The 13,548-nt window shown below is 40.1% G+C and overlaps 1 protein-coding gene across 11 annotated transcripts in view; it reads left to right on the top strand.

Annotated features, from left to right (window-relative positions):
• The window catches only part of RC3H1 (ring finger and CCCH-type domains 1), a 66,489-nt gene that overhangs the window by 27,012 nt on the left and 25,929 nt on the right, over nt 1-13,548 (top strand). For all 11 annotated transcript variants that reach the window (XM_030493461.1, XM_030493467.1, XM_030493459.1 and 8 more), the window contains 6 exons: nt 5,404-5,524; nt 6,865-7,104; nt 7,518-7,693; nt 8,555-8,755; nt 9,918-10,050; nt 13,389-13,507. In XM_030493461.1, coding sequence (XP_030349321.1) covers nt 5,404-5,524; nt 6,865-7,104; nt 7,518-7,693; nt 8,555-8,755; nt 9,918-10,050; nt 13,389-13,507 — 990 coding nt within the window. The remainder of the gene's footprint in view (nt 1-5,403; nt 5,525-6,864; nt 7,105-7,517; nt 7,694-8,554; nt 8,756-9,917; nt 10,051-13,388; nt 13,508-13,548) is intronic.

Genomic DNA, 13,548 nt, shown 5'->3' with positions numbered 1-13,548 from the left:
TCCTCCCTTTGTCTTCCTGGCACCTGTTACCAGACTATGGAATACTAGAAAATAAGTACACTGCTTTGCTGTGAAGGGAAACAGTTACTGTTTTCCACTAATTTCGCTAAGGTGGGGGGTTTTCTTGTGTTGGGTTGGGTTTTTTTGATCCTTTTACAGAAAAGGACTTTGTTAAGTTAAAAAAAAAACAAAAAACCAAAAAATACTACAAACAAACAAAAAAACAACTTTAGAGAAACTACTGTTATTTTGAGCTTCCTGTTAAGAAGGTGGGCTCTCTTTGTATGTATCAACAAAAATGATCTGCAAGTAGCAAGCCAGCTTACAAAGCATGAGTAGTATCAATTTCAGAGAAAAAAAGCCCAGTTTCTTGTTCCACTTGGTTTAGTTTCAGAAAGCTGTATGTGTCATTAATGTCCCCTGATTTCCAACAAAACCTTGTACGTTTTAACCTGAGTCCGTGGAGAGGTGTAGTACTTTATTTTAAAATAGTGTATTCCAAAAAACAGGTTTCATATTAGAAGGACATACAGTACAACACAATTAAAGCTTTTATCTGTGAGGGGAAGAACAGTTTGCTCTTTTCCCTTTGGGGAGGCTTCTTAGAAATTCACACATTTATAAGTGCTAAGTGCTTTTTTGCTGGCGGCAGAGGAGGAGACCAGACAGTTCGAAGTAACAAATTTATTCTGCTGTGACTGGCAGCAATGATGGGATTCCAGGGCAAGTCATGTTGGTTGGCTTTCACGCAGGCACGATGTGTAAAATAAGCAGGACTGTGTTTCTGGGGAAAATGCACTAAATTTGTCATATAGTCACCGGGGAAAGCAGTAACCTATTTCTCTGACAATAGCATTCTCTCTCTGTATAGGTTTTGTCACTTTAATGGTAAAAAGAGTTGGTTTCTTACTTGAACTACAGGTTGTTTCTCAGTCTACCTTCTCCCCACCCCTTTCCAAAAACAATACTTGTTGCCCCTTGAGAGAATTAGGTGCTGCAAAAGACTCAAATTCCAACTCCCGCACTGTATAGTATGGTACCCATCAATGGTGGTTACAGGGTCTATTCTGGAAGGCAGTGGTTGGGCAATTCAGCACACATATAGCTAAGTTCAGCCACGTAAGATGATGGCAGGGAGGAAGAGGGATTGTAAGATTGATGAGAATTGTTATTACTGGTAGAGCTGGAAATAACTGAGCACCTGAACAGGAGTTAAGTATATTGTGAGGGAAGGGAGGCACGTATCTAGTTCCAACCCCCCTGCCACAGGCAGGGACACCTTTCACTAGACCAGGTTCCTCAAAGCCCCATCCAGCCTGGCCTTGAACACTGCCAGGAATGGAGCATTCACAGCTTCTCTGGGCAGTGATCTTGAATGCAAAGCAGAAAGGCATTCATGGGATACCTTCCTTTTTAAACTTTTTGGGTAAAGAAATCCCTTAAGCCAGTTTGCATTGGAACTAGGCTTTCAATTTTAACTACTCAAGTATCCACATATTACTATATGCAACTATTTTAAACATTTAGCAGGCCAGTGTTTTGATGGTACATAATCATGGATCTGTCATCTAAGCTCTTCCCTCCCATTTTTTTAACACATGAAACAGTAGCGTGCACGTTCCAAAGGGGTGACATTAAGTGGCAAAAATTCCTGTGGTGCTTTAATTTTATAGTCGTCTGCTGGATGTGCTAAATAAAATTCCAGGCATTAGGCAATGGAATCGTGTATACCATGAGAGAACAGGTGGAGTGGTCTTAACTCATAGCCTTTTCAAAAGGCAAAGATTACAATTGCAGAGATAGCATGTTTGATTATTTTTTTTGTTGTAACTTTTGGTGAAATGAGTTGCCACAAAAGAGGAATTACATGTGAATAAGTTGCCCTTGGTGCAAACTTCTGAGGAACTGAAGACAGTAGGCTTTGGGGTTGGTTTTTAGGTTTTTTGTGGGGTTTTGTGGGGTTTTTTGTTGGTTTGGGTTTGGTTCGGTTGGGTTTGTTTTGTGTGTGGTGTTTTTTTTGTTTTTTTGGGGTTTTGTTTGTTTTTTGCCAGGAAGCAAATTATCCATGGGGAGTGTGGGGGGGGGAGGGAGGTTGCGGAACATCAGGGGGAACAGTTTTCAAGCCAGACAAAAGGGGGTTTGGTCTGTTTTAACATGTTCTCATTCTATGTAATTAGATGTCTAATAGTAATTAGTGATAACGCAAGCTGACATCCTACATCAAATTATGCTTAAATCACCAAGTCAAAATCGCAAAATCACTGCCTGGTATGAGTTGATGCTTTAGCATTCCTTTCCGGTCCCCTTCCTCATGCTGTCATAACCTTCCTCTTCCCAGAGCCACTAGTAGTCAGTCATGCTGATGGGCAGCATTCCACTGCCAGGATACTTGTAATCATGCCAAGGCAGATGCATGCAAAACCATCACAAATTTGAAGTAATTAAACATCCGAGATCATTTTTCCTGTCTTGTTCTAGTCCCCCTTGGGAGGTATTATGTTATATAAATATATTTGCAGTGAAAACTGTGATAAGGGTGTGGTTTCTGAGAGAATAGAATATTGAATGAGGATAAAAATAATGAACTCACTCTGCAGGGCATCTATTTTGAGGCTGTGAAGTGACGGTGTAAACAGAAGTGACCGTAGGGTCACAAGGATATTTCGTGAAGGAAGGGGAAGTGAAAATTTTTTGGAGTTGAGTTATTTCTTGATTGTCTCTCAACAATTCAGTGACAGAGCCAAAATTAAAATACAGATGTCTTGTGACTTTTATGAATCATGTCTTTACCATTTTTCTGTTGGTAGATGCTGGCTTTTTAATCAGTCTAACCTTAAAATATTTTAAAAAGCCTTGGAAGCACATATAATAGAACCAGCAAAAGGGCAAATTATTTGTAAGTTTTGCTGTGAGGTGCTTCACATGTATGAAGATAAACTGTGTGTAGGGCAAAATACATTCTCTTCTCCTGAAGACTCCTGAAACCACAAAATAAGCATCTTGGTTTATTGTTGAGTACTACACTTGCTCCAGCTTAAGATAAAATTAAACTCTAATCTCGGGCTCATTTTGCAAACAGTGGAGTTGTGTAAGTCTTTCAGATTTTTACACTGAAGTTTCTCTTGCAAAGAGAAGAAATAGGAGTGATATGCAGATACAGTGTTGAATAGCTTAACTCCTGGAATATTTCCTCTGCCAGCTTTTTCTTGGGGGAGGGGGAAGCTTTCTATTAGTTGCCTAGACAGTCGTTGTGTCTCGCTGGTGGAGTTGTGCTGTGTATGGCATTCCAAACTGCTGCTGTGAATGTGTTCTAAACCCACCTTAATTCAAGATCAAAATCCAGGGCTTGAACACAGCTTCCTGTCCCATGTCTGTTCCAAGCCCTCTTTGTCTGTTGGGTGTTGCAACTTTGTAGTTGTATTTTGGGTTGTTGCTGGTGCCAGATTGAATGCTTGCAGGAGTAAATAGAAATTTGCACAAAATAAATTACAGCAGTGAATAGAGCAGAGACTCTGTAGTGTCTGTCTCAGCACAAATGCATGAGATGCACATTGTTTGATCAATAAGCCAGTTCTGCTTGTATAACTTGCCAGACAGAAGCAGACTGCTAAAATGGCAGTGGCTTTGAAAAGGAGGCAGACTATTCTCTTAACATGAAAGCAGATATTGAAGGGGTTAATTTTTGTTTCCCAGACCCCAAGAAACCAGTCCAGTTCCAACAGATACGGATGACCACTGTAAGATACAGTTGCAAAATCTCCTTTTGCTGAAGTCTTTCTTGCTTACAGACAAACAAAACAAAGCAAAACCAAACCCCAAAAACCACCACCCCCTCCTCCAAATTGAAATAAAACTAAGAAACCCCCAGAACTTCACAAGTTAACTGTGGTGAGGAAAAGCATCCAGGCTAACCTTGCTGTCTTGGTATGACTAAACTTGGTTTTGGTTTTCCCTTTAACAGGAGTAAAAGGGGATGTCTGATCCAGACTGTCTTGATTATGTTAGTTACTCTCTTAATTGTAGCTGATTATCTTATACTCGGAGTCTGTTTTTGTGTTTCAGTTTTGGGGGTTTTTTTTGTCACTTGCTATAAAAGCAAGAGTTATGCAGCTAGTAACTTTTTGTTTTGCAGTGTGTGTCAGATGAGCAACTTAGCATGCACAGTTGTCTAAACGTGTAGAAGTGTGATCACATCATTGAAATGGATTACTTTTTATTAATATTGAAAGGAAAGCTCCCGTCTACATTCATGGTGGCAACCATATATGTATGTGTGTGTATGTATGTATTTTGTATATATTCACTGCTTATATTTGCTGCTGCCATCATCATGCTACTCTACACATGGCTGGGTTGCACGTGAAAGTTAGTGGGTTTGTAGCTGTCGTTAACTCAAGCATTAAAGGCTTGTGCTTTTAGATTGAGGGCCTGGGTTGGTCCGTGTAAGCAGCTATGTGGGATTAGCATGCCATCATTGCAACTGGGATAGTGATTGACTTGGAAGTAGAAGTTGAAGTCTGAGATTTGTTTGCGCTTCAGTAGCATATGCAAAAGGTGCCAGTGTTTAGTCTTCTGAGAACATTCAGTTCTCTATTCTCATATATTGAGTTGATTGCTGAAGAGTGATGCTGCGAAACATTAGTACAGTGCTATACTGCACCCACTAAGTTTGTTTAAAGCTTTAAGAATTTAACAGGAAGAAAAAAAAAAATAGGAACTGGGGGGCAAGGGTGGTCCAATGTCCCTTTGAAAAATCCTGATTTCTGAGGAATGCTTGGATGAAGAAATAAATGCCACCAATCCCTCCCCTCCACTCCCCTCCCCCCCAAAAAACAATCCAAAAACCACCAAACCCCTCCAACACACACACGCAAACCCAAAACAAACAAAACCAAAACCACCCAAGAATGTAACTGTAACTTGCCCGTGTAGTCAAATTAATACTTGCAGGCTGTGTTCATATGCCCTGTGTAGGATAACTTGGTCAAACCAGGATTCATCTGATTTGTTCTGATTTTTTCTGTTTGTTTGGTTTTGGCCAGCCAGCTTTGGGGATGCCTCCATATGTGTGTTACTTCAGTCAAAGTTTTGTAGTTAGAGGAAATGCTGTTTCTTGTGTAATTTTTTTGATGAGGAATAGGCCTTCTGCTTCTAGTTCCTGTCAGCCACTAAATAAAAAGTCTACTGAACATAAATTCTTTTGTCTTCATTTTCACTGATTTTTCTTTTTTCCTTTTTTTTTTTTTTTTTAAATTCTATTCATTAATCAAGCTGAAACAGTGCTTACTGATACATAAAAAACACAGATGGGGAACAAAATAAATGTTTGATATTAACAAGTGTTTGTAAGTAAGACTGCCACTTACACATCTTCATTGTGGATGTACACGCATCTCTTTTCAGGTTCCTGAGCAGCAGCCAATTACTTTATGTAGTGGAGCTGAAGATACCAAGCATTATGAGGAGGGCAAGAAATGTGTGGAAGAACTGGCATTGTACCTCAAACCACTCAGCAGCGCAAGAGGTAGTTCCTGCATTGTTTCCTTTGAAAATGAAAGCTGGAAACAAATAAGATGCAAAACAAACTAGCCAAATTATTAGTCTGATTGAAAAATGGATATAAATCTAGTTTAAAAACAAATTGAAACAAATTTCCTAAGCATTAAGATTGTTTTCACAGCAAAGGAGGATGGGGATCGTGGAATTTAAAGGTGTCATGTCAAAAATAATTCTGAGAAAAGGCTGAGGTATTAGGCAGAGGTATTTGGCTGTGCTATAGTAAGTTGAGACAAACTTTGTAAGTTGAGTTGACCTCTGTAGAATAAGTAAAAATAAGTAAATTTTTTTTTCTTAATTCTGCTTTGCTTTGAAATAACTGTAGTAACTCAATTTGTTTGTAGAGGAGGATTAAACCGAAACAAGAAAATTACTGCATATAGGATATATAAGAGAAATGAGTAATAATGTTTTTATTTAAGGTCCAGACAAGAGCTGGATCAATATGAGTAATTGTAATTTAGCAAAACTGTGCTGGGTTCAAGAGTATGGATTTTGTCTATATTGCATGTGGTGGACTTAGAAGATCTGTCAACCCAAGTAGTAGAGATAAGCATGATGGGTGGCAGGTTTTCAAAAATTAATTTTTACAAAAAGCTGTCTCAAGCTTTTCCAAGTAGTACAGTGTGACAGCAGTATCACTCTGAGTAGAAGTGGTCCAACCAACAAGCTCTGTGCTATAGAATGAACTCGGTATGACAGCCATGTGTCTGGTGGGTCACTTGTTCCTTTAACCTGGTTCAGTGGCTTCCAGCATGTTTGTGAAGCACAGTTTTTGCATGTAATTAAGCATCACCTAGACCAACCTGAGCTTGTATGCATGTTCAGTTTGGCTTGGCCAAAGCAGTGGAGACACCAAATACAGACAATAAACTATCTTGTGAAAACAGACAAATGTCGAAGGTGGCAGTGATCTGTGAAGCTCATGAATATAGGGAAGGACTGTGTTAGGATTCTACCCTTGAGATGACACCTGGGAAATCCCTATGGGAGGGTGCAAGGCAGACTGCCGATATGGGGAGAGAATTCATTAGAGGCTCCACTTTCTAAGGGAGCCGAATCAGTCAATGACAAGACCTTAAACCTGTGGGAAAGCTGATTCCTAGGAACTGTTTGCTTTTAATGCTGAATGAAATAGAAAGACAAAAGTGAACTTCTGGTATGCCTTCTCTAATGTTCTATTTAACAAAGTGGACTTCAGGAGAACTAGGTTTGCGCTTCTACAGTACAATGGTTGAAGGCTGGTGCAAGAAGAGGAGATATGAGGTAGTTAATTACTACTTTTTTTCTGCTTCACTTTGTTTGAAGGTGTGGGTCTTAACAGTACTACTCAGAGTGTGCTAAGTCGTCCCATGCAAAGGAAACTTGTGACATTAGTTCATTGCCAGCTGGTGGAGGAAGAAGGGCGAATCAGAGCCATGCGTGCAGCACGGTCGCTTGGTGAAAGAACAGTCACAGAGCTTATTCTTCAGCATCAAAATCCTCAGCAGCTCTCTTCCAACCTCTGGGCTGCAGTGAGAGCCAGAGGGTGCCAGTTCCTTGGACCAGGTAGGTAACTAGTTCTATACTGGAAGTAATTTATAATTGAGGAGGATTGATAAATGAGTGTCACATTGCCTGAGTGATTTGATTAGTCAGTGGCTTAATTTTTTTAGTAGTAGGTCTTCAGAATTAATGATGCATCTGTTGGGCTGCTGTCCTTCTTATATTTTTAGTGATCTTGCAAGTATTTTATGAAACTTTATTCTAGTGACAAGATAAAATGGAGAGTAATTTCTTGCTTGCTATTCTTTGAAGAGTAAGACCCTTCTGGAAAAAATAACATTACTAGAAATGACTGGATAGGGCTTCCTTTATTTATAGCTGGTCTCCCCCTTGTACAGAAACAACTGTGCAGAAATCTTTCTTGGTCTTCTCTTATCCTTTGTTTCTTTTTCTTTGCATTTCCCCTTCCCCACCAGCAATGCAAGAGGAGGCTTTAAAGCTGGTTCTCCTGGCTCTGGAAGATGGATCTGCTTTGTCACGGAAGGTCTTGGTTCTCTTTGTAGTTCAGAGGCTGGAGCCACGATTTCCTCAGGCTTCTAAAACTAGCATTGGACATGTTGTCCAGCTTCTTTACAGAGCCTCATGCTTCAAGGTATGAAGGTGATTCTGCTTGGAGATTTCATAATGCTATGGAAACTGTTGTTTTTCAGTCTCAATTTTCATTATCCTGTAACATTAAATGTACCTAAAAATATGTGTGGTTACAGGAGGTATTACTTAATACCAAATGGGGACTTCTTTGGAGATACAGCTCTCCTTTGTCATTCAGTTCTTTGTTGTACAGCTATAATAGCAATGTAGGCTGAAATAGCAACTTTAAACTGTAAAGCTTGACTGTCCAAGTTTAATAGATGCACATAATAGATAACAAACCCTGCATGTAAGTCAGCATAACTGTCTCTTTAGAAGAGGTGTAAAGCTAGAAAATCCCCACTTCTGTTGAGTGGTGATGTGGTTAGAAACAAAGAAATAAGAGGCTCTTGGATATCAAGAGTTGTATAAAGAGAATTTAAGCTGCTTAATATACTTCACAGTATTTAATGGTCCATTCCTAGCTGCTCAATTTAAATGTTATGCACTTTTTGCTAAAGAAGGAGAAAAATGCTTTGTTGCTTCTAATTGTACCCTCAAAATTCTGCAATACAAACAAAATACCTTGACTGGAGAAGTAAGGTGTGCATACTGTCAAGTCATTTAGGAAGTGTGACACTTCAACCAATACCTGGGTCAGGGTTTCAGTAAATTATGTTTCGTAGACATTTCGTAGAGGTTTTGGTTTATGAAGAAGGAATTTTAATAGCAACTAGCATTCACTGCATAGTGTCATAGTTCAGTTTACTTTAGGAGAAAGAACTTAGTTGCCTACTGAAGATTTCCCTTGCTTTGGACTTTACATAATCTCTGGATTATCCTGCTTAATTGTATTTGTATTTGGCTTGTTTCTCCCCACTAGGTGACAAAACGGGATGAAGATTCCTCCCTGATGCAACTGAAGGAGGAATTTCGGACTTACGAAGCTCTGAGAAGGGAACATGATTCCCAGATAGTTCAAATAGCTATGGAAGCAGGTTTACGCATTGCACCAGATCAGTGGTCCTCACTGTTATATGGAGACCAGTCTCACAAATCCCACATGCAGTCTATCATTGACAAGGTAAAGCCACCTAAAATCAGCCCAGTCTAACTTGTTTGCAACTGTAGTAGATTTAAATGCTTGGGCACAATCTGTAAATCCATGCTACATATGTACTTGCCTTACCCATTAATAATTTGCCCTGTTATTTCAGCCATATCAGGTTTTGAAATAACTAGAATATATATTTGTAACCTAAAGAATCTCATTCCTTCTGCCATCCTGCCATCTCTTTCTACTTTACCTCTTTCTGGACATGGGAAGCCACAAAGTTTAGCTACACAGCTGAGCTGTGTCCTTTCTGAACAGCTGATAACTGCAAATGTAGTAACAGAGGTTAATGGTTCATGTTTCCAGGCAAGAAGTTAGTGCGTAAATTGGAAAAAAGAGAACAATTCAGACCCCTGTCTATACCTGAAGTATGAAAGAGAGGTAGAAGCACATTTCTTAAATAAAATGACTTGGCCTTTGGAAATGCCCAGCTGTATTTTTGTTTAGAGGGAACATAGGATAAATAGGCTTTTAAGGTAGGGGACTGACAGGTAAGTGCCTAAGTTAGGTGGGGAAAATGGAACCTTGTTTGAATGGTTTTAAAAACTGTGAAACAATTGCTTTGGCTGCTGTGCAGGAGGATTAGCTCCAAAATCAGTCTGCTGTGTATTTATGCCTTTGCCTACCTTTTCAGGTGTCCTGCCAGAAATCTCCTGAAGGTTTTAGATAGAATTAAAGGATTTTAAATACTGAAGTTGTGTGACGTTAGTAAATGGAATATTGCTAGTTGCCTTTGTCCTTCAACCAACTTAATCATTATTGTCTGCTGTACTCAGTTTAAAGCAAGGTGCAAATTCGTTGAGGATTGGAGATGCTAGACTCTTCAGAAATCTAATTAAATGGTTTCTAATACTCTTTTCTGGGTGCTAGCACAACACAGAGATTATATTGCAAGAAATAATATCAGCCTTTATGTTGTCTATTTAAAGCTGTATTTTAACCTGCAATGTCAAAGAACTGTGTCCTTAATACCAGAGAAGGAATTTAATAGAAATTGCTGACTGAAATGGGATTGTGAGAAAAACATCTTACTCCAGTTTCTAAGACAGCCCTTGTGATCTTCTGGAGCAGCCTTCAGAAACCATAAGGATCACTTTGCCTGTAGAAAGTTAATTATTATAATTTTTTTAAGTTGCAGACCCCAGCCTCATTTGCACAGAGTGTTCAGGAATTAACTATTGCTCTTCAGAGGACTGGAGATCCAGCTAACCTGAATCGCCTTCGACCCCACTTAGAGCTCCTAGCAAATATTGATCCCAGTCCAGGTAAGTCTAGATGTTTTATAAAAACCTCTTAGCAAGAGGAGCTTAGCACTCTTAGAAGATTGGAAGCTGTTCAATAAATTGAAGGAAACATCCTCTAATTCATGAACTTAAGATTCTTGAGTGGTACTCATAACCAGCCTGAGAATAGCAGTAATCTGTGTGAGGAACTGGACTGTTCTGAAGTTAAAATAGGTTCAAAAGTATGACAGGAATAATTTCGCCACTTCCCTGAAAAGAGCTTCCTTGCTTGATAGCACTGGCTGAGTATAGATGAGGATGTTGAATAGAATCACAGAATAGTTAGGGTTGGAAAGAACCTTAAGATCATCTAGTTCCAACCCCCCTGCCATGGGCAGGGACACCTCGCACTAAACCATGTCGCCCAAGACTCTGTCCAGCCTGGCCTTGAACACCGCCAGGGATGGGGCATTCACAACTTCCTTGGGCAACCCATTCCAGTGCCTCCCCACCCTCACAGTAAAGAACTTCTTCCTTATATCTAACCTAAACTTCCCCTGTTTAAGTTTGAACCCATTACCCCTTGTCCTACCACTACAATCCCTAAGGAAGAGTCCCTCCCCAGCAGCCTTATAGGCCCCCTTCAGATACTGGAAGGCTGCTATGAGGTCTCCACGCAGCCTTCTCTTCCTCAGGCTGAACAGCCCCAACTTTCTCAGCCTGTCTTCATACGGGAGGTGCTCCAGCCCCTTTATCATCCTCATGGCCTCCTCTGGACTTGCTCCAACAGCTTAATGTCCTTTTTATGTTGAGGACACCAGAACTGTACACAATACTCCAAGTGAGGTCTCACAAGAGCAGAGTAGAGGGGCAGGATCACCTCCTTCAACCTGCTGGTCACGCTTCTTTTGATGCAGCTCAGGATATGGTTGGCTTTCTGGGCTGCAAGCACACACTGAAGCCGGCTCATGTTAAGCTTCTCATCAACCAACACCCTCAAGTCCTTTTCTGCAGGGCTGCTCTGAATCTCTTCTCTGCCCAGCCTGTAGCAGTGCCTGGGATTGCCCTGACCCAGGTGTAGGACCTTACACTTGGCTTGGTTAAACTTCATAAGGCTGGCATCGGCCCACCTCACAAGCGTGTCAGGGTCCCTCTGGATGGCATCCCTTCCCTCCAGCGTATCAACCGAATCACACAACTTGGTGCCGTCGGCAAACTTGCTGAGGGTGCCTCAGTCCCACTGTCCATGTCACCAACAAAGATGTTGAACAGGACCGGGCCCAACACCGATCCCTGAGGGACACCACTCATTACAGGTTTCCAACTGGACATCGAGCCATTTACCACAACTCTTTGCGTGCAGCCATCGAGCCAGTTCTTTATCCACTGAGTGGTCCATCTATCAAATTGGTGTCTCTCCAATTTAGAGACAGTACATGTAATCCTGTGAGGTTGCATGGTGTGCACTTGATATTGGGCAATGCTAACTGGGGAGGGGTAGCAGCAATCTTAGCTTCCTCCTTTTCCCTTTTTTTTAGTACACATGCTGCTATCTGAAACGAGGTTTGAAAAGCAACAGGAAGACTGATAGAACCACTGTTCTTAATGCAGAGCCTTAACTGTCACTCCAAGATATCTTTATCTCTCCAGTCCTTTACCAGAGCAAATAATTTGTTTACAAACTAGGGGAAGCCCTCAAGAAACCACTTACCAATGAAGGGTTTCCATTAACTTATCTAATATTTTTGTCTTGATATTTATTCCAGGAATTCTGTGTGTTACTTTTTAATCGAAGGTCTCTAGCCTGCAAACATTGTGCTTGGAAGGCTTTCTTAGAAGTAGCCTAAAATCATAAGGCATCTTCTCTGTAAACCATTTTGGATTCCAGAATAGAACTTTGATAGATTGAATAGACAGAAGCTATTAATTAAATAGCAAAAAAATTAATCTAGTCAAGAAAAGATTTGTTATCCTTGGGATTTTAGCATTTTTCTTGTTAATACATAATACTGAAAAGGTGTGAAAGACAGTCTGGAAATGGGACTTTAGTTGGATACAATGTAATGGGGAAATAAAATCTTAAGATGTTGATAGAGGAGAGAAAAATGGAAATTTTGTAAAAGTCAGCCGCACTGTGAGGATGGGTCACCTGAGGGAGAAAGGAAGGGACAGAATGGAGAGTGCTATGGCAGAAATTTTGGTTTACACCTCTTATTAATATTGATTTTAAAAATTCTGTCAGAATAGTGTGAAGGCTTAAATTATGGCTTCAGGGGAATAAAAGTTGTTGTAGTTCTTAGTTCCTGTTTGTTTAAACAGGGAAAAAATCCTTACTTTTCAAATAGGGACCAGTTGTACTTTACAGTTAAAGGAGATGTCCTTTCTACCCAAATCTTTCATGCTGTAACAAGTCAGGGTCAAAACCATGTGTGTACTGTAAATTTGTTAGCCAAAGACTGATAGATAAAGTAGAATCACTAATAGCCTCACTCCGTTCCAGTAGGCAAGTTTGATCTTGATGTTTCTCTTACTTGCTGTCTTGTTGCTTCCCTGCTGCTCTATAGTCCTTGTGAGCAGGATAGAATGTAATTATACTAAAGATCTTGAAAGGCACTTTGAGGTCCTGTGTTTTGCAGCAGTGTGTAGGCACATAGTGGGAGTGTCATCTGCTGGAACAGATTTAGCAATTAGAAAAGTAAATTGACTGGAAAAACAAGTGCCCCTATAGAATTAAGACTGTGCAATTTGTTCACACTGCTGTATGTTGATGGTGGTCTGATACATAGATTTCCTCGTGACATTTTTCCGTGTGAGAGGCATCACTTTCTGTTGCTATTCAGTGACTGTGCCTGCAAGATGTAGGCCAGTGATGGTATTTGAACAGAATGACTTTACCTACAGGAGTCTGAATGCGAAGAGGGGTTTTCAGCCTGGTTTATTTTGTTGTTGTTTGTGGGGCCTTTTGTTTTGATTTTTGTTGGGCTGGTGTTGGTTGGTTGGTTGTGAGGTTGCTTTTTTTTTTTTTTCTTTTGGGTTTTTTTTTGGGGGGGGGGTGTGGTGGTTCTTCCCCTTTCATTATATGTGGAGTTTGCGTAATGCATTTACTCTGGAGTTCTTGTGAGATATGGAAGTTTTGGTGAAAGGAAATAATTTGACATGCTAATAATAGTCTTGCTGCCTCATTTGTTATTTGGTGTGGTTTGATCTAGAGGCTGTAGGTAGCCTTATCATTTAAGTGGTACATACCCCTGAATTAGTGCTGAATGCTTTTTATCTCATTACATGCATATTTTTTGATAAAATCTTCTTGGTTTCTTTGTATCTGGTTTTGGAAAATCCTTTTGACTTTTTATATTCTCTCTTTGCTGTCAATGCAATAGATGCTCCACCTCCAACATGGGAACAACTGGAAAATGGACTAGTTGCTGTGAGGACAGTGGTTCATGGCTTAGTTGATTATATTCAGAATCACAGCAAGAAAGGAACAGATCAGCAACAGGTAAATGCTAAATGATTTAGGAAGTGTTTACTCCTAAATTT

Source organism: Strigops habroptila, chromosome 8 (genome assembly GCF_004027225.2).
Source record: "Strigops habroptila isolate Jane chromosome 8, bStrHab1.2.pri, whole genome shotgun sequence".
NCBI lineage: Eukaryota > Metazoa > Chordata > Aves > Psittaciformes > Psittacidae > Strigops > Strigops habroptila.
This window is presented reverse-complemented; position numbering and strand designations above follow the sequence as displayed.